This window comes from Phocoena sinus, chromosome 15, assembly GCF_008692025.1.
Source record: "Phocoena sinus isolate mPhoSin1 chromosome 15, mPhoSin1.pri, whole genome shotgun sequence".
In the NCBI taxonomy this organism is placed as follows: domain Eukaryota; kingdom Metazoa; phylum Chordata; class Mammalia; order Artiodactyla; family Phocoenidae; genus Phocoena; species Phocoena sinus.
In genome coordinates this window covers 79,149,268-79,169,143 of record NC_045777.1, presented here as the reverse complement: position 1 = coordinate 79,169,143, position 19,876 = coordinate 79,149,268, and the positions used below count along the sequence as shown (strand labels likewise).

The following is a 19,876-nucleotide window of genomic DNA, read 5'->3' as shown; positions in this document are numbered from 1 at the left end:
AAAAAAGACAGTGCAGAGTTCAAAAGAAAGATGAATTTGGTTTGACAAGCGCTGCGACTGTGGTGTCTGTGAAGCAGTAACATGAACCTGAGAGTAGGACAACAGGAGAGAAGCCTAGACTGGGAGACTGAATGATCAGGTGAGAAGTAGGAGTCAGAGCCAGAGAAGAAATTGAGGGATACATTTAGAAAAATGTATCAGTAAAACAGGGCTCCCAAGAGAACCACTGTTTAAAGGATGAAGGAAGACAGGCCTTGAAAGGAAATGGAGAAACTGCTGGAAAAGTAGGAAGAAAACCTGAGCGCAGTCACAACCACCCTGACTCTCTCCCCACTGATCCCTTTCCCCAGGCTCCTTCCTAGATGAGGGCAGCCATTCACGGTTCTAAGCTCACCTGGAAGCCCGACCCTGGTAGGAGAATCCTTGTCTCTTAAAATAATCAACTGCATCCTCAGAGCAGGTCTTCAGAGTGTTCACTCGCACAAATCGAGGCACCTGGGAGGCTAGGAAACCATCAGCAGTGAGTGGGCAGGAACATGGACGGCCCTCTCCTGGGAGGCTAGGAAACCATCAGCAGTGAGTGGGCAGGAACATGGACGGCCCTCTCCTGAGGGGCTAGGAAATCATCAGCAGTGAGTGGGCAGGAACATGGACGGCCCTCTCCTGGGAGGCTAGGAAACCATCAGCAGTGAGTGGGCAGGAACATGGACGGCCCTCTCCTGAGGGGCTAGGAAACCATCAGCAGTGAGTGGGCAGGAACATGGACGGCCCTCTCCTGAGGGCCCGATGGCTACCCCCACCTCCACAACTCCTTCCAGCTCACCTGGGCCAGGTTTGGATCCCCCTTCCAACAGGTCCTCATTCTGGCTCACACCTCGGCGAACCTTGAGCCGGGCCAACTCGGCCTTCAGCCTTGCCTGGTGCCGGTCCAGCAGAGGCTTCCATCGGCCCCCGCGCCCTTTAAAGCCTCTTCCCAGCAATAACTCATATACTAGCACCTGGGGATGGGGAAAGGAAAACAGAAAACCTTGAGCATGAATATCTTGGAACGCCACAGTGTTGGAATTGGAAGAGCTAAACAGACCACCTGTAAAGACGGTAACAGGTAAAAGTGAAACACCTCATTCAAGGTCACACAAGAAATTAATGGCAGATACATGATTTGAACCTGGTGCCTTGCTTCCCAGTCCTGAACCCTTTCCCCACGGCTTCTCACCAGGAAAGCTCTGGATGCCAACCCTCCTCCCTGGTCAACGTCACAGTTTTGTTTTACCTAGAGAGTCCCTGCCGTCGCTACTTTGCACTTCCGTTCTTTATCTTTCACACAAGACTCGAAGGTAAAGCATGTTCATCCCACCTCAATTCATAACCCAGCGAGGGGCTGCGCCTTCTCATTTCAGAGGAGCGACTTGACAGAGTCACACCGTGCACGGTGGCGGTGCTGGGACCAGGTTAGGAGGGGCTCACCCCGCCCGCCCCGCCCCACCCCACCCCACCCCACCCGTCACCTTGGCCAAGTGCGGACGCAGCTTCTTCTCGGCGCGGAGAAGGCCGGCGCTGGCGATCACTGCGTCCAGCACGGTGGAGTAGCGCTGCGTCTCGCACACCAGCGCGTACAGCTGCTTCACGTTCTGCGCGCGGCCGAGAGAACCCAGGTGAGGCGGGGGCCGGGCCGGGGGAAGCCCCCGCCGGGCACCCGTCCTGGGCCCGAACTCCGAACCCCGTACCCCGCTACCTGGAAGTTGCTGCCGTACACCAGCCCCCTGAGGGAGCCCTGGCGACTCTCCACGCCGGCCAACACGGCCGCCGCCGCCGCGTACAGCGCCATTCTCCACGCCCACGCTTGCGCCTTTACGGCTCTGTCGCGAAGCGCGCCTGGCTCCGCACCGCCCATCCCGCCCGGACTTCCGGGGTCAAAGGGCACGGAGGTTCCAGATCCGGGAGCCACAGTGCCCATCCAGGTCCCCACAGGGCGTGTGCCAGGTGCCTGGCAGGGAGTGGAGGCCGACGCTGGGAGCCCGGTTCACCACTTCTTCGTAGCTCTTCTCTTTTTTCTTTCAATTTTTGCCGATTTCACAGGCAAACAATGAGATTTTATTGATGTTTTAATTTCTGTGATTGAATATTTTCATGTATTATTGGTCATTTGTATTTCTGTTGTGACATGTAAATGTCTTTTGTTCACTCTTCTACCATCGTTCCCTTGGTGCTCTTTATGGATTAACAATATATACCTCTTATCTTAGGTTTTGCCATTTCTTCCAATTTATTGTTGCTTTTTTTTATTTTCTGGCTGTGCCACGCAGCCTGCGGGATCCTAGTTCCCCCAAACAGGGGTGGAACCCGCGCACCCTGCAGTGGAAGCACAGAGTCTAACCACTGGACTGCCAGGGAAGTCCCTGTTGTTGCTTTTTAATGTGGTTTATAGTTGTTTTGGGCAACATAGAGTTCTCATTTTTAAGATACTTACCTTTATGGTTTCTGCCTTTGATGTCATGCTTGAAAACTGCTTCACGCCGCTACAATATAGAAATCACTTATGGCTTCATCATTTCACACTTAAATCCATTTAGAATTAGGTTTGGCACGTGATGTGAGAAATGGCTCTTTGTTTCCCAATGGCTAGCCTTTTATGCAATCCTTGTGAGGATTCATCTATAGGAACGTTTCCCCAGCCTCACCCATGGGAGGACAGGGATTGTGTGGTATTTGGGTCTACAGCACCCATGTGGTTACTGGTTACATAATGGGTTGATTGAGAAGAAAAAAAAACAAAAAACCAGTACACTTGTATCTCAAGCATTCAAGTAGACAGGACTCCATGAACTAGAATATTCCAGCCTGTATTTTCTCTGTATTACTAATAGCACATAAGCAAGCATTTTGCAAGAAGGTTGACTCTAGTCTACAATAAAATCACTGAGTCACTTAAAGGTTTAACGCATTCCTGTAGCTCTAGGTTGGTTCGTTAGTGATCTTTTAGTGGAACTCTCCTCCTCCCACATCAAATTACATCATCTGTTTTCTTCATAGTACCTATTCCACATGTGGTTATGATTTATTCTCTGTCTCTCCATCTGGCTCCATGAGGGCAAATCCTTGTCTGTCTTGACACTCATCTACCTTTAGCTCCAAGACCAGTGTCTTTCTCACAGTATGGACTTAATAAATACCTGTTGAATGAGTGAAGGAGTGAATGGATGGACAGAGCACAGATTGATGTGGTTCTGGACAACCAGCTGTACTAGAGTTGACCCATCCTAAAACAATCCCCCCTCCTTCAGGTGAGTGGGTAACAGGTACATCACTATTGATACAAGTCCACAGTTTATTCAGATTTCCTTAGTTTTTACCTGATGTCGTTTCTGTCCCTGAATCTCATCCAGGACACCACATTACATTTAGTCATGTCTCTCAAGGCTCCTCCTGTCTGTGACAGTTTCTCAGACTTTCCTTGTTTGTGGTTACCTTGATTACCTTAAGGAGTCCTGGTCAGTATTTTGTAGAACATTCCTCACTTGGAACTCGTCTGTTGTTTTTCTCATGATTAGACTAGGGTTATGAGTTTTGGGGAGAAAGACCACAGGTAAAGGGACATTTTCATTACGTCAGAGCAAGGGCACATAGTACCAAAGTGACATCACTGTTGATGTTAACCGTGATCACCTGGCTGAGGGAGTGTTTGTCCAGTTTCTCCACTGTAAAGCTACTCTGTAACCCTCTGGCCTCTCTGGCAGGACGTCACTATGTGTAGCCCACATTTAAGGAGGCTATTATGCTCCGCCTCCTTGAGGGTGGAGTAGCTATGTAAATTACTGGGAATTCTGCACAGATTTATCTCTTCTCCCCCATTTAATTAAACAGTCATTTATTTGTATCAGTATGGATTCAGGGATATTTATTTTATACTTTGGACTGTAATCCAAAATATTTTGTTGCTTAGATTATTCTTGTTTTGACCACTGGAAGTGCTTTCAGTTGGCTCCTATATCCTTTTCACAGGGCTCTACTACTACTGTACTTTTTTTTTTTTCACGTTTGTCCGGGTTGGAGCATTTCCTTGCCTTCTGGCACTATAAGATACTGAGGCTCATTTGGTGTATTTCCTGTTCTAGTCCCAGAATCAGCCAGTTCTCCAAGGAGCCCTCATTCCTTTTATTGTAGAATGGTATTAAGAAATCAAGATCTGAGTGCTAGCTGACCTGGGTCTGTCAATTTTTTTTAATGTTTTACTTATATTATTTGATTATTTTTGCCTGTGTTGGGTCTTCATTGCTGTGTGCGGGCTTTCTTCTAGTTGTGGCGAGTAGGGGCTGCTCTTTGTTGCAGTGCGTGGGCTTCTCATTGCAGTGGCTTCTCTTGTTGTAAAGCATGGGCTCTAGGTGCGCAGGCTTCAGTAGTTGTGGCACACAGGCTCAGTAGTTATGGCTCACGGGCTCTAGAGCACAGGCAGGCTCAGTAGTTGTGGCACACGGGCTTAGTTGCTCCGCAACATGTGGAATCTTCCTGGACCAGGGCTCAAACCCACGTCCCCTGCATTGGCAGGCGGATTCTTAACCACTACGCCACCAGGGAAGCCCTGAGTCTTTTAATTTTTAAAATGTGACCATTAGAAAACATAAACCTACATATGTGGCTCATATACTTCTGCTGGACAGCACTGCCTCTGTCCTAAAAATGCCTTCTCTTAATCCCACCTTCTCCCAAGCTCTTGACCCAGTTTACTTTTTCCCTTCACTATCAAACTTTTTTTTTTAATTTATTTTTGGCTGCGTTGGGTCTTCATTGCTCCGTGCGGGCTTTCTCTAGTTGTGGCGAGCGGGGGCTACTCTTTGTTGCAATGCATGTGCTTCTCATTGTGGTGGCTTCTCTTGTTGCAGAGCACAGGCTCTAGGCGCGTGGGCTTCTGTAGTTGTGGCACGTGGGCTCAGCAGTTGTGGCTCGCGGGCTCTAGAGCATAGGCTCAGTAGTTGTGGTGCACGGGCTTAGTTGTTCCACAGCATGTGGGATCTTCCTGGACGAGGGATCGAACCCATGTCCCCTGCAATGGCAGGTGGATTCGTAACCACTGTGCCACCAGGGAAGTCCCACTATCAAACTTTTTAAATGGAGAATCAGCAATCGTTGCCTTTACATCTTCATCGCATGCTATTATCTAACTGCCTGCAGTCCGTTTTCCACCAGCTGCACTGAGATGGGTCCCTCCCAAACTACCAAGAATCTCCAAATATTCCTTAGGCCTTTCCTGCTGAATCTGGGGTTTCATGGCACTGTTGAACACACCTTCTTTGTTGGTAAGCTTTGGCTTCTATGACCTCTCCTGCTAGCATACCCTCCCATCTCTCTGCCCGTTTCTAAGGTTCCTTGGCAACCCCGTCTAAGCTGTTCCCCTAGGTTCTGGTGTTCCATTCTCTGACCTCCTTTCTGTCAGTTAGATATTTTCTCCCTGAGCAGACTCGCCCACTCCCACACTGTCATTATCACAGGACAAAGTTAACATACACTAAAGTAGCATAGATGCCCCCACCCCGGATCAGCCCCCACCATCATCTCCAGGCCCAGCTCCAGCTGCAGCATCCCTTTTGGACCTAGATCCCGGAAGGCTCTTCTCCTCTGCCTGTCTTCCACTTCTTTCAGCTTAAATGCCAACTCCACATGAAGAATTAACTGCTCTTTCCTCTGCCTTCTGCACATTGGATGTGTATCAGTTAAGATCTTTCGGTTGCAAGCACAAACACTAACTCTGGTTAGCCAAACAACAGAGGGGATTTATTAAATGGGTGCAGAAGTACGCCATTGTGTCTGTCAGGGTCTGGCTGGAGGCAGAAAGGTGCACATAAATGAGTAGCTGAGTTTAAAGAAGGGACTGTTTCTAAAAGAACAGTGGGAGTTAAGGGGCCCCTACGGAAGACGGCACGGTGCTCACTGTTCAGCGACAGGAACAAGGGAAGAGCAGCAGAGGGAGAGGGCTGCCTGCCAGGAGTCTTTAGTAGAGGGAAGGCGCCAACGCATAGCCCAGCAGGCAGAAAACTAGGAAAAGAAATACCTCCAACTCCCTCTATTGCCCTGGGATCTCCTGCCAGGCCCTCCCCTCAGCCGAACCCAACAGGAAGCCAGAGGGGTTTGCATTCCAGCGGGGCCAGCCTCCCAGGACACAGCATGGTGGAGAAGGGTGGAGAGTGGAGGTAGACTGATGGAATTGAAGGAAGAGCTGCAAAACCAAAAACCAAGTCTGGAAGGTGTCAAGCATACAGCAACCAAGGCCAAGGCCCGACAGATTCAGCTGATCAAGAGACGACAACCAGCTTTTGATTCAGTTTATTACTTAACATAGACAGCAGGAGGAAGATTAGCCAAAGGTGGAAGCTGCACGTGGGCCTCGTTGCCCCGCCGAAAAGGATGGTGTGGAAATCAAAGGGCTCGTGGCTGCAACTTGACTCGTGGGATATCCCGTTGCTGAGGAGCCAGTTCTAGATGCGGCTAAGCTCTTTTATAGACTGCAGCCCTACTGGGAGGGAAGGGGGGCAGAAAGCTTCAGAGCTTCTCACAGCCAGGGAGGTGATGTCCTGAGTCTCCCGTGAGGATAAAGGTCGGTAAAGATGGCCTTGAGGTAGCGCCTCACGATCTTCCTCCCTCTTCTGTTCCTGGAGGATCGTTCAGATAAGGCTGTGGGTTGAGACTTTGTCTGTGTGGCCGATGTGGATTCATGCCAGGGTGACAGGGCAGGGCTGTGCCCCAAGGAAGGCTCTTGGACGGGTCCACAGACCTCAGGGCACAAGGCTGGGGAGCTTCTCTCTAAAGCACCAGACCTCAGATGACTCAGCCCCAGCCACTCTCTCTCTCTCTTCCAATTTTCATGTTCTTGGGAAGGAATTCAGCTGTCCCAGCCTTGGTCTGGGGTGACCACAGGGCAGGCTCAGCATGCACAGACCTGGGCTCTGGACCCACTCCCATGTGCCCGGCAGCTTTCAGGGATGGGCCACACCCCCATCTGGCCCCTACTTGCTTCTGCTCTGCAGGAGTGTCATTTCCATCTTCTCTAACAGAGACGGAAGTTGAGAGAAGTCTCTGGGGACAGAGCAATGACGGAGTGTTTGCTGTGACTAACCAGAGACCGATGGGCAGGGGCGGAAGAAGATGTGGCCCCGCCAGAGGCTGGAGCTGCTTTTAAAGGCCTGAGCATAAAGCAGTGGGTGCGTACAGCGGCTGATAACTGCAAATCATTTGAAAAGGAAGAAATAACGTCAATTTTATGATCCTTAAAGTCATTTAAAGTTCACAGTGATGGGGGGAAGTCACGTGTGGGAGCGTTTCCACCCTCAGGGGGAAGAGTAAGCAGAGATTGCGGTTAGGAGGGCCCAAGGGAAGCCCAGCTTGACCCGCGGGCCCCACGGCCTGGCTCCACTGGTTAACAAGCAGGTTAATAGCCTGGAAAGAGGTTAATAAACACACCCCTGACTGCTGGGGATGGGACCGTGGTCCTCTCCCTATCGTTAAACGTTTCTAGGGACACCCAGGCAGGAAGACCTCCCCGAACGACTGCATAACCTCTGCTCACCAGAGCCGGTAGGACCCCTCGAGCCCCCATGCCCAGCTGGGAAGGCAGGCCCCCGAGCAGCGCTACAGCTCGGTGGGCTGCGGGCGGGCGAGCTGGCTGGGCCCGCTGGGCGGGGGCAGCACCAGCGGCAGGGAGTTGCTGCCCCTCTCGTGCCAGCACGTGTCCAGGATGGGGTAGAGCTTGCCCTGGAAGTCGGCCTGGAACGTGTAGAGCGGCCGCAGGTCGTCGGGGCGGTCGGCATCGAAGAAGGTGAGCTCGCCCTGTTCATAGTGCAGGTAGACGCCGATGCGGTGAGGGTGGCCGGCCACGGGCAGGGGCGCCCGCGGGCAGCCGAAGGCCTCGTACACCCGGCCCTCCTTCAGGCCGATGAGCCACACGCCGTGCCCTGGGGACTTGGGCAGCTTGCCCTTGCGACTGGCTGTGCCCTTGATGACCCCCAGGCGCCAGTCGCTCTTGCTGCCCACCACCACCTCCCAGTAGTGGCGGCCGCAGGAGAAGCCCCTGCTGGCCAAGACGCAAGTGCTGTAGTCGAAGCGCTCGGGCTGGCTGGCGCGCCGCTGGGCCAGGAGCCCACACTGCACCACCGTGTTGCCCTTGGAGAGCTCCAGGAGTGGGTGGGCCGTGGCGGGATCCAGCTTGAGGGACTCCGGAGCTGGGAGAGATCAGAGGAGATGTGTATTCAAGCCTCGCAGAAGGCGGCAGGCCCTGCCCCAAGGGAGGCCGATGGCAGGCCCTGAGCTCCTCGGGAGAAGAACTGAGTCGGCCTCTTCCCTGTATCCGCAGCGCCTAGAAGGGGCTGGGGTCTGGAGCAGGCAACCCTGAGGACATTTGCCGAATGAGTGAATGATGCCTGAAGGGTGGAGAATGGGCTGCTGCAAGCCCAGGCATTCTGGCAAGGGAAACGGTGCAGGCGGCCTGCCTAAGGCGGAGGTGCCAGTGGAAGGATCTGGGAGACGGCCTGTCACGTGGGCGCCTCAGCTTCACTCCCCAGGTTTTCTGGAGCCTCTAACAACGCCAGTGGTTTCTTGGATACCCTAGCAGCCCAGTCAAGGACAAACTATCCCAACTGACCTCTTTGCTCGCTGCCAGCTAAGCAGTTTACACCTAAAACGTGCAAACAGCATTCATGGTTCAGAGATCACCTGCAGGTTTTGTTCCCCCCTTTCCCCCTTTTGTTCTTATATCAACCCTGTTTGTGCCTTTGTTGGATGAAATCGGTCTATTGATTGATCTTATGTGCTAGTAATGAAGGAGTTAAAGGTCCGAGTTATTTTTTGGCAGAGCAGCCGCTGCCATTTATTAAGTACTAAACCACACACACACAGACACACACACACGCGTCTACTTAGAAACTACGCAGCCCAGCAAGGTGGGCTCTTCACAGATGAGGAAACTGAGGCTCAAAAATTACACCACTCTCCCAGTCACTAGTAAGAGATGGAACGGGGCTTGAGCTCCCCCTGCTGGCGGAAGCCCACCACCGCGCCCTCACCGTTAGCTGTGCCAGGCCCCACTCCAGTTCTCTGCACCTCATACACTGGAAGGAGGATGGGTGGGTGGGGTCTCACCTGGCAGAACCTTTCGGAAGAGCCTTTTCCACGCAGTCAGCTTGATGTCAGCCTGGTGCAGGCCTGGCTTGAAGGAGATGGGGCTGAACGCGCCTTCCAGGGGCCGGGCCTGCTGGAGCTCTGCACTGGGGGCAAAGGTCCACAGTGATGGTGGAGCTGCTTACCGTGCACCCCAGCCCTTCACCCAGACGCAGGTCCAACCAGCCAAGCCACAGCTCAGAAGACCGTGCACTGAAGATGCCCACCATGTACCCGCCCCCCTCTGAGGACCTGCCTCCTTCCTGGAAGGGGAAACACTCTACATCAGTAGCTCTCAAAGTGCAGGTCTGGGAGCAGCAGCAGCACCTGGGGGCTCGTTAGAAACGCAAATTGTCTTGGGTCCCACCCCAAGCCTGCTGAATCAGAACTCATTACTGGGGCCCAGTGACCTCTGCTTTAATTGAGCCCTCCAGGTGGTTCCGATGCACCGTTTGAGGACCACTTCTCTGTATCTGGTGACCCTGGCCCCCAGCTCCAGCTGGAGTGGAAACCAAACTCAGCCAATCAGATCCTCTGTCCATTCATTTAAGCCAATGCTCCTAACCAAATTGTCCTTAAGGCTAAGGGAAATTGGAGAAAACAAGGAGACTCTCGTAAACGTGGCAGAGGAAGGCTCAGGAACTGCACAGGTGATTCGTTTGTTGGGTTTGGAACATGGATCCAACCCTTCCTACAAGCCATGGTGCATGTTTCCTTACCCACCATCACCCACCTCATCTCCTGTTCTGCTCTGCATCATCCTTTACACCCATGATATTGAAATTCTCACAATACTCCAAACCTGCACACACTTTACCCTTTCACGTGAGTCAGCGTGCCTGGCAAACGCCTGTCCTCTGCCCTTCTCAGCCATCCCACCTGTGTGCTGTCTTTGCCGATCTCCCCCCAGTCACCTCCCCCTCTGTGTTAATTCTTTAGCTTGTGTGAACTTCTACTGTTCTAGGTGCCCATAGTGATGTAACCATACTTCACCGCCGCCTCCCACAAGGATTGGAGACCCCTAAAGGCAAGGCTGTCACTTTCCCTGGGCTCAGTACAGAACCAGATGTGGGCAGCTGCTCCCGGCACCAGTAAAACTGAAGGGAGGATCCAGTGGAGATGAGACGCCCATGCCCGCAGCCACCAGGCCCTCGCTGAGAGTGCCCTCCGAGGTTATTACCTGGAGGCCATGGCATGGTACTTCTGGAAGACAAGAGGGAGGAGGGTTAGAGCATGGACGAGGCTATGCGGAAGCCGACAGGAAGGGGGAGGCACTTGGAGCCCCAGTGGCCTTGGCACAGGGGACACTCCCTTGTCCACTCACCTGGATGAACTCATGGTGACTCTCGTTGCCGAACTGCTCCAACACACCCACAGCCTGGACTAGCCGCTCCCGAGCACCCCGGGCCTGCTCCAGCTGCATGTCCAGGGAGGCCACGAGGCCACGGGTGTGACCCTCCACCCCCTCCAGGCAGCGGGCCTTCTCCTCGTCCACCAGATGGTGCAGCTCCTGGAACTCACTGCGGATCACCCAGCTGAAGACATCAGACTCATTCTGGGACAGGGAGGGGCTGGTCAAGGCAGGAGCCATGGCTGACCTCGGCGTCCCCAGAGCCTGGCAGCTCGGGCCTTCTGACCGGGCTGGTCCTGGTACCCAAGTCCCAGGGCTGACTCCTGCCAGGTGTTCACACACTGTGCCTGGGGATCCCGGATGTGGCCCCGGGGGGAGGACGACAGTGGCAGGGCAGAGGCTGGGCCCCCAGCTCCCAGTTCCAACACAGTGGCTCCCCTTTTGGCCATCTTTGCTAACAAGTGTGAACGTAAGATTTTGCTTTATCACGGGGTTCCACAACTGAAAAAAAGTCTGAAAGGCCCTGGAGAGCAGACTTTGGAGTGAGATAACAAGGGTTCCCCGTGTGACCCTGAGTTCTGCCTCCAACAGACGGGGTAAAGCGGGCTCCCTCTCCAGGATGAGGAAGATTAATTGAGTTGACTTTCAACGGATGCCGGTCTCCTGCTCGTTTCATGACTACCTGTAGGGCCCAGGCTCCACAGACTCCCAGACCCAAGTGCCCCTCATTTAGGAAAAGCAGACAGCCACCAAGGGCTTCAAGCCTTTCCGTGCCTGTGCTCTAAGGTACTAGGAGGGCATTGCCCAGGCTGTCAATGTCAAGCAGCCACAGGTGGCAGAGGACGGGCAGTCATGCCCACGTATTAAGCTGTTTACCTCCGGGACTTGGGTTCTAGGTTATCTCAGTCTCAAGGACGTGGAGGACACAAGCCAACTTGGCGACAGTCCTGACAACTGTGCTGAATTCCTCCAAGAGCCTTTGCACTTCCCCCACCCCACCCTGGAATGCTTTGAATTCTGGCTTTATATGGAAGGCATGGCTTCCTGTCAGGAAAGGGAAGGCGGGTGGCCGGCCCCAGGGAGGGGCACGGAGGGGCGGGGCGCTCACGACAATCCGGGTCCTGTTGTTCACCAGTCTGGCGATTTGCTCCTCCACCTTCTTCTGCTCCTGCTTCAGGTCGGAGATGAGGGCTGCTAGCTCCTCCTGGAGGCAACAGGCCCCATGAGCCAACGACCCCTTCACCCCCACCCCCAGCTCCCGGGGGCAGCCCGACGGCCACAAGCACAAAATAGGAAAGGCTATTCAAGAATATTCCACACTGACAGCACGGACTGCCCGGACGGAAGAGATCTCCACGTCATCACTCTCTATGCCGTGGACAGAGATGCTACACGTTGTTACAGCCACCAGAAGTCACCACACAACATCCAAGTGGGGCGACTGCCAGTCTGAAGTCGACACTCCCTGCGTGGAGTGCTGCCCGTAGGGAACCCACCTGGGAAACTTGCTGGTCACCAGCAGGTCCAGAATCAGTGGGCATTTCATCAGGAGTCATCACAGAAAGGCTGGCCCCAAGTGAAGCCAATGGTGCACGCAATGGCCAAGGGAGGGGCCACCTGGTGACCCCCCACTCCCTATAAAGACCTGAATCCATTTCCAGCAGGCCTGGGCCCAGGCTGGATTTAGGGCCTCCCAGGCTGAAGTAAACTTCTCCTAGGTTGCCCTGGCCCCATATCTGACTTAACCTTAGGGATCCAACCAGAACCACCTAGAGCACCAACTGGCCACACGACCTAATGCAGCCCTGCTGGTTTGTGCCCACGGAGTGCGCAGAATCTTTGGCTTAGACAGTGCCCGAGCAGAAGTCCGCTGCAAGAGCCTTTCCGGGAGGGAGCTGAGAAAAAAATAGAGCCAGCATGGAGATAAATGAACACAGAGTCCTTGCTCTCCATAACAAGGCATCCGATCTCATGGGAGCCTGAGAAGGGCATCCCAGTGGTAACCCTCCCAAGGCAAAGAGAGATGGGACTAGTTCTTTCTCATCAACTGGGCCACAGTGAGTGGAAACAGAATTATGCAAATAAACAAAGTATCTTAAGATCCCAATCAATAGGAGAAAACAGGAATGCATGAAAGAGATCTGATAATGGAACGTAACTTAGTTGCAGCGCACGGAGGAGTCTTGAGATCACAAAAACCCACATCCAAAAGCAGGACCCAAGCCCTCCCAGCTCCTAGCCAGAAATGACGGGCTCCCAGGAGTCTCCTCCTCCACCAGGCAGCCCTCTGCTGATAAAACTCGACTCAGTTTCACTGCACTGCAATTTGGCTTCCTCCTTTCACACTCCCCTAAAACTACTCTTGCCAAGATAACCAAGTCTTACTGCTAAACCAGACAGGCTCTTTTCAATCAGCAGACATTTCACACAAGTGATTTCCTACTTGTCAAAATGCTCTGTTCCTCTGGTTTCCTGGAGGCTACATTCAGCCAACGTTCCCACTCCCTCAGTGAATTCCTTCCGGCTCCTTTTCAGAGTTCTCTCTCTACCCAAATCTTAAGTCCTGATGCTCCTGGGGGCATCATCTTCCCCATCACTCCTGCAGACTCTCCCGGTTGGTCTTCTCCACACCTGTGGCTTCAACGACCGCCTGTATGTAGATTACTCCTAATCTCTTATTCCCAGCCTCACTCTCCAATCTATCCTCTGGCAGAGCGATCGAGCCACATCACGACTCTGCTTAAAACCTTCCAATCCTGGTTCTCTGAATAAACCCCTAATCCCGTCTCATGTCACACAGGCCTTTTCATGACCTGACCCCCGCTTACCTCACCTCACTCCCACCTCACTCTCCCTCGTGCTTATTGGAACAATGTAGAATTCCTCAAATGTGCCATGCTGTTTGCCTCCTGGCCTTTTGCACGAGCTCTTTTTATACTTAGGATGCTTTTCCTCCCTTTCTTTTCCTTTCAAGTCCTCCTTATGGTTCAGGTCTCAGCTTACCAGTCCACTTCCTCCAAGGAGCCTTCCCTGACCACCTGAGACCACGCAGGAGCCACGTTCCAGATGGTCTCACCATTGCCTGCACTTAACCTTGACAGCAGCACCTGACACACGGGACTCTGTCAGACCCCCGGACTGTGAGCTCTGGTGCAGGGTGAACTTCTCGCCCACTGCTGTACCATGGGCGCCAGTGTAGCACCTAGCACATACTAGATGCCCAGGAAATGCCTGTGGGTAGGGGAACTTGGTGGACAACCTGGCTTGGCCCTGTGCACCTTTCCTACTTCTCTCCCAGGGTTGAAGGAGCAAAGAAATGCTGCCCAGAGCACTCAGCCAGGAAAGCCCTGCAACAGCTTCCAGGGGCCCCTCTGTCTACGGATCTCGATGCTTTTCCCTCATCCTGCCCCCTCCCCTGAATTTCCTCATTCCTCATCCTTACTGCCCCCAGCCGCCCACCCGCCCAAACGCCTGGCCAGGTACCCTATTGCAATTTACTTCCAAAAGCCCTTCCTGTCCTTCCTTGATCTGGTGCCAGGGGAATGAAAACTGGCCGTGGTGTGAGTCCTAGCTCTGCCACTGAAAAACTGTATGCGCTTGACTAAGACCCTTACCTCCTGGGAGCCTGTTTCCTCATTTGCAAGTACGACAATAACCCCGCTCTTCATAAACCTTAGATCAATAGACTAACCTAAGACGGTGTCGTTATTATTATTCATACACAGTGATCTGCTAGTTCTGAGGCAACGGTCCATGAGGGCAGGAATCCATTGATTCCACAGATACGTTTTGGGCATTTACTACCTGGCCGGCACGGTCCTAGGCACGGAAATATCCCAGGGAATGAAACAAAGTCCCCGTCTTCACCTGCCTGAGAGTGCAGTCCCCTGAGCGCCCAAGAATCTAATGAGGGCTACAGAGAAGACTAAAGCAGGGGAGCGGGCTAGCACGTGACGCAGGGGGCTCTCCATCCGGTGGGTCACCTAGTCCCCAGCACCTGGAGACTGGAGCCGCTGCTCAAAAGGTGATCGGTGGATGAGCAGATGCTCCGCAAGTTCTGCTCCAGAACAGGGCTGACCCTGGACCCCTCTGTGCCGGGCGATGGCCCCAAGGCCTCAGGACCCGGCTCTGTGGCCCCAGGGGCGGCCCGGCTTCCCACCCCCCAGCAGCCTCGCTGCCCACCTTCATGCGGCTGTAGACGGTAGAGACAGGCGTGACCCGGTGGTGCTGGTGGGAGCCCAGCAGGCCGCAGAGGCCGCAGATGAGCTCCTGGTCCTTCTCACAGAAGAGGCTGAGAGGGTTCCGGTGGTGCGCACAGACCTGGGGCTCAGGGTCCCCGGGGAGCTGCAGGGCTTCGATCACCCTCGCCAGGGAGACGTTAGGCGGGGAGCTGCTGCAGTCCACCTCCTGCCGGCACACGGGGCAGCGCAGCTCCGAGTCCGGGTGACGGGACAGGGACAGCAGGCAGCCCTTGCAGTAGGAGTGGCCACACTGCAGCATCAGGGGCTCCTTGAAGACCTCCAGACAGATGGGGCACTGCAGGCGGTCCTCCAGCTCGGGCACGCTCACTTGCCACGCCATCCACGGAGTCTGCTGGAGCCCAGGGCGGCCTCCCTGGAGCCTGCTCTCTCCACTCCTTTGGCCCCCAGCCCCCAAGGGCCCTGAAAGGAGAGGCTCTTAAGGACGCCAGTCTTCGATTCCAGTCCTGACTCGCTATGACTTTGGGTCTGTTTTCCCATCTTTAAAACAAAGGGCTTAAATGAAAAGTGTGGTCAGTTGGAGGTCCAGGAGTCAACATTTTTAACTCGGATTTGGAGGTAAACATGAAAGAGGCCATCTGCAGGGTCATATGGAGTGACACTAATAATGCAAGCTCCAGCCCAGTAGTGTCCTGACCTAGAACTGGAGAGCGAAAACAAGCCAAGGTCTTTCCCACCTTCTAGATCGGTTCTCAAACTGGCGAGCAGCTGTTGGAAGCAGAGTTACAATAGAATTCCTGAGTCACCCCTTCACACATCTCAAATGAACCCCGGAAATCTGCACTGACAATTGACACCTCCAGGCCATTCTAAAGCGGAGTTCTGTCTTAGAACAACACTGTTCCAGAGAGTCTGGGACCCTGGAGAGTGGTCTCCTGAGCTCCCACCCTGCTCCTCTGTAAAAACTGACTGGCGTCTCACCAGAAGTCGGCAGTGGGCCAGGGGAACCCCACACTGGACTACCTGGCTTCTCGGGAATCCGCCGAGCCCCCCACCGGGGCCTCACACCAGCATCATCGACTTGATCTGCTCTGCCTTCTCTTCTCCCCAGGATGGGACAGCAGGTGCAGAGATCTGGGGATTGTAGCTGGACACCAGTTCTACCTAGTCTCTGCTCCTTTCCTCCTCCCCTTTCCCAGAAACACCCCGGTGTCCTCAAGGTCACTCAGAATCAGGTGGAACTAGGCCATATCACGGGACCGGAGAGGCAGCCTCTGTTCCGCCGGCTCTGATAGCGGCAATACTCAGGTGCTTGCCTTGGCCAGGCGTGGGGGAGGGGCAGAGACAGAGGGACTGGGTACCTATTCATACCTCACAGACCCCACACGGGAGTGGACTCGTGCTTTGACACAATTCTTTCTGAATCTCAATCTCTCCCTCTCTCTCTCTAGAATAATGAAGGTATTTTTAGTTACCTAGATTTTTAAACTGATGTATAACTTCTACAAAGTGCACAAATCTTAACTACACAGCTGCGGTACAACTTATATGTGTATACTCACTCACAAGGTCAAGATACAGAGGAGCAGGACTTCCCTGGCGGCGCAGTGGTTAAGAATCCTCCTGGCAATGCAGGGGACATGGGTTCGAGCCCTGGGCTGGGAAGATTCCACATGCCACAGAGCAACTACGCCCGTGCGCCACAACTGCTGAATCTCGCGTGCCTAGAACCCGTGCTCCGCAACAAGAGAAGCCACCGCAATGAGAAGCCCGCGCACTGCAACTAGAGAAAGCCCACGCGCAGCAACAGAGACCCAACGCAGCCAAAAATTAAATAAATTTATAAAACAAAGATACAGAGGAGCTTCTGGGTTGGTGAACACATCCATGCGCTGGGAGGGTGGTGCACCCCAGTTCCACGGGGACAGAAGTTCCTACACTTTGGACCCTTCCAGATTTCACCCTATATACCTTTTCATATGGCCGTTCATCTGTATCCTTTACCATAAACTGGTAAACATTTTCAAAAAAGATCAACATACAGAACATTTTCAGTACCCAGAGGCTTCCTAATGCATCCCCCATTCAGAACCCCTAACAGTATCCTGACTTACATCATCATAGATTAATGTGGCCTGGCTTTGAATTTCAAATAAACAGAATTACATAGCATGTATTCTTTGGTGTCCAACTTCTCTTACTCAATATTGTTGAATTACAAACATTTTTATTAAGGTTATTTCGAAGGTTTAGAAGTTCAATGTCATTTTGTTGTATAGTTAATAAATATTATGGTCATACTCTACTATTCGTATCATGGCTGTGTGGTGGGAACTCACTGAATGGAAAAGACAGGGGTGGGTGAGGGTCTCTAGAAGTGTTAAGAAACAAGGAGCTTTGGATCAGCAGGCCACGACCCCTGCAGGCCTAAGCACCCATGTCTGTCAGCGGGGTGAGGTCTCTACCCCAGTGACAAGCTAGACCAAGGGCTGGTAGAGGCAGGTAGAAAGCCAATTTTATTGAATTGGACAAATATTTATTGAGAACCTGCTATGAGTCAAGCACTAGGCTGGGTATTAGGGATCCATTAGAGAACAAGACAGACAAGGCTTCTGTCCTTTTGGATTTTATAATATATGGGGGTAGGAGTAGGGTGAGGCCATAAATAAACTAGATAATATAATAGCATTAAATGCTATGCAGAAAGTAAACGGTGTGGTAAGAAAGAGGGAGATGGAGTGGCAGGATTGTGAGGTGCATTCTAGAAGGGGGGCAGGACAATCTTTCAGGAGGGATGCTTGAGCTGAGAACTGAAGGATACCAAGAGGCCAGCCACCTGAAAGGAGGGCAGTCCGGGCAATGGGTAAGCAAGTGCACAGGCCTGAGGCTGGAAAGAGTTCCGTACAATTGACCCTTGAGCAGTGTGGGGTTCATCCTCATATACCTTAGAGTCGGCCCTCTCCACCCATGGATTCCATCAACCACGAACGGTGCAGTACAGTAATACGTACTATTGAAAAATGTCTGCGTGTAAGTGGACCCTCGCAATTCAAACCCCTGCTGTTCAAGGGTCAACCGTATTTGTGAGATCCACCAGAGAGGGGGCCTGGGTGGCTGGATCACAGTTAAGCCAGAGGGAACATCAGAAGGTGAGGTCAGAGGGGTTGGCAGGGAGGGCCCTGTAGACCAGGGCAAAGGTTTGGATTTAATTTCAAGGGCAGTGGGAGCTATTGGCAGGTTTTAAAGCAAGGGGATATGATCTGATTTATATTTTTAAAAGATCCCTCTATCTGCTGTGTAGATAACAGATCACAGCGGCTAGAGCACCTGGGTGGGTGGATCGTGATGCCAAGGAGATCAAGGTGAAAAAGGCAGACGGGAGAATCCAGAGTCAGATGCCTGACTGAGGACAACCAGGTGAAGCAGCTGAGTAGCCCAGTGGTCTGCAGACTTCAGCAGACACAAGAATCACATGGGGGCTTGTTAAAAGAGAAACCTGTGGGCCCAGGCCCCAGACTTTCTGATTCAGGAGTACAGGGAGGGGTCCAACAATTTTGTCCCAATTTTTATAAGTTCCCAGGCAACACTGATGCTGCTAGTCTGGGGACTACACTTTGAGAACCACTGAAAAAGTCAATTGGACACAGGCACCTAGAGCTCTGGTTCCCAGGGGAGGCTCTAGGCTGTCCTGGTATATCACATACTTAAACCTGGGAATGGTTGGGCTCTCTCAGGGACTGGGAATAGAGAAGGGCAGGGGTCCACAGACAGGGCCCTGAGGTTGCTAATGTTTAGAGGTCAGGAAGAGAAGGATGACTGAGAAGGGACAGCCAGACAGGTAGGAGGAAAATGAGGAGGATATGGTGACCAGGAAGGTGTGGCAGGCAGAATGGTCCCCCAAAGATACCCATGCCCTAATTCCTGGAATCTGTGAATACGCTACCTTACACGGCAAAAGGGACTTTGAAGATGTAATGACAGTCATGGAGCTGAATCATCTGGGTGTGTCCAATCTAATCACATGACCTTTTAACAGTAGAGAACTTTCCCTGTCTGGACTCAGAGGGAGATGCAGCAGAAGAGGAGGAAAGCCTATAAGAATATCAATCAGATAACATTCCCTCCAAGCCTGAGAAGGAATTGGCATGCTGTTGCTGACTCTGAGATGTAGGGGCCCACGTGCAAGGACCACAGAGTAGCCTCTAAAAGCTAAGGGTCACTGCTGGCTGACAGCAAGGACATGGGGACCTCAGGCCGAGACCTGCATCTGCCAACAAACTGAATGGGCTTTCCAGTGGATTCTTCCCCAGAGCCTCCAGTGAGGTTGATGCCTTGATCTTAGCCCAGTGAGACTGGTGTCAGACTTCTAATGCACAGAACCGTGAGACAATAAATAGGTGTTGCTTTAAACAGCTAGTTTTGTGGTCCTCTATTGCAAGAGGGAAAGAAAACTAAATACAGAAGCCAAGAGAAGAAAAGCATTTAAAGGTCAGTCAGGCCAGCTTCATCAAATGCTGACAAGAGTCCAGTAACCTGCGGACAAAGAGGCGTCTGACGGGTTTGGCAACGACAGAAGAATGGTGGCGTGGAACAGGGGAAAGTGGCATTGAAGTGAGTTGAAAAGAAAATGGAGGGTAAGGAGGTGTTGACAGAATAGCCGAGAAAGCCTTTGCAGCAACACTTTTGAGAAGTTTTTCCCACACAGAGTAGGAATGAGACCACCTGTTGCAGCGGGGGACATTTGGGACAAAGGGAGGCATACTTGTTTTAAGGCGGGGTATCTGGGGGCACATATGAGCGGAAGGAAATGATCTGTAGTCGAGGCAAGGCAGGTGCAGGAGAAAGAGAATAGCCAAAGGCGTCCAGTCCTCGGTTTGGCAAGAGTGGAAGGACGCAGGGGACAGGCTGGAGGGGATGGAATCCAGGGCTGTTCTTCCTTTGCTCCACAAGAGCGCAGGTGCTGCAGATTTTGAGGGCCATCACCTTGTTTTCTCGGGAACTGGGCAGTCCTGTCTGCGTCTACGTTTCCCCTGAATGCGATGGAGAAGGATGGAGGGTAGAAATAACCCACGGCTGTGAGGCCTGACCCCTCCAGCAGCCCGCCGTCTCTGGGGCCTTGTCCCCACCAGCGTGTTCTGCCGGCCACGTGCCCACAGCTTGGCCATCATGTGCCCCACTGCTG

General features: G+C 52.9%; 2 protein-coding genes across 7 annotated transcripts in view; both read right to left on the bottom strand.

The window, feature by feature from the left end:
* NSUN5 (NOP2/Sun RNA methyltransferase 5) overlaps positions 1-1,888 on the bottom strand; it is a 34,901-nt gene extending 33,013 nt beyond the window's left edge. Inside the window, exons 1-4 of one of the 4 annotated variants that reach the window (XM_032606532.1) lie at positions 1,736-1,858; positions 1,509-1,631; positions 824-998; positions 395-503 (exon numbers count right to left, since the gene is read on the bottom strand). In XM_032606532.1, coding sequence (XP_032462423.1) covers positions 395-503; positions 824-998; positions 1,509-1,631; positions 1,736-1,828 — 500 coding nt within the window. In that variant the 5' untranslated portion in view covers positions 1,829-1,858. Of the gene's footprint in view, positions 1-394; positions 504-823; positions 999-1,508 lie in introns of all 4 variants that reach the window. The other 3 variants (XM_032606534.1, XM_032606531.1, XM_032606535.1) reach the window with 3 other exon arrangements.
* Positions 1,889-6,302: 4,414 nt separating this feature from the next.
* Positions 6,303-15,796, bottom strand: TRIM50 (tripartite motif containing 50). Of its 3 annotated transcripts, none has more exons than XM_032607016.1 (7): positions 15,718-15,796; positions 14,678-15,156; positions 11,604-11,699; positions 10,469-10,699; positions 10,325-10,347; positions 9,127-9,251; positions 6,303-8,210 (listed from the first exon to the last, which is right to left on the bottom strand). In XM_032607016.1, the coding sequence occupies exons 2-7, from the start codon at positions 15,074-15,076 to the stop codon at positions 7,621-7,623; spliced, it is 1,464 nt and encodes a 487-aa protein (XP_032462907.1). In that variant the 5' UTR covers positions 15,077-15,156; positions 15,718-15,796; the 3' UTR covers positions 6,303-7,620. The 3 variants fall into 3 exon arrangements, with proteins under 3 accessions (XP_032462907.1, XP_032462908.1, XP_032462909.1); XM_032607017.1 differs by having other exon boundaries at positions 10,325-10,344; XM_032607018.1 differs by lacking the exons at positions 14,678-15,156; positions 15,718-15,796 and adding exons at positions 11,992-12,390; positions 12,939-13,108.
* Between the last annotated feature and the right edge of the window lie 4,080 nt (positions 15,797-19,876).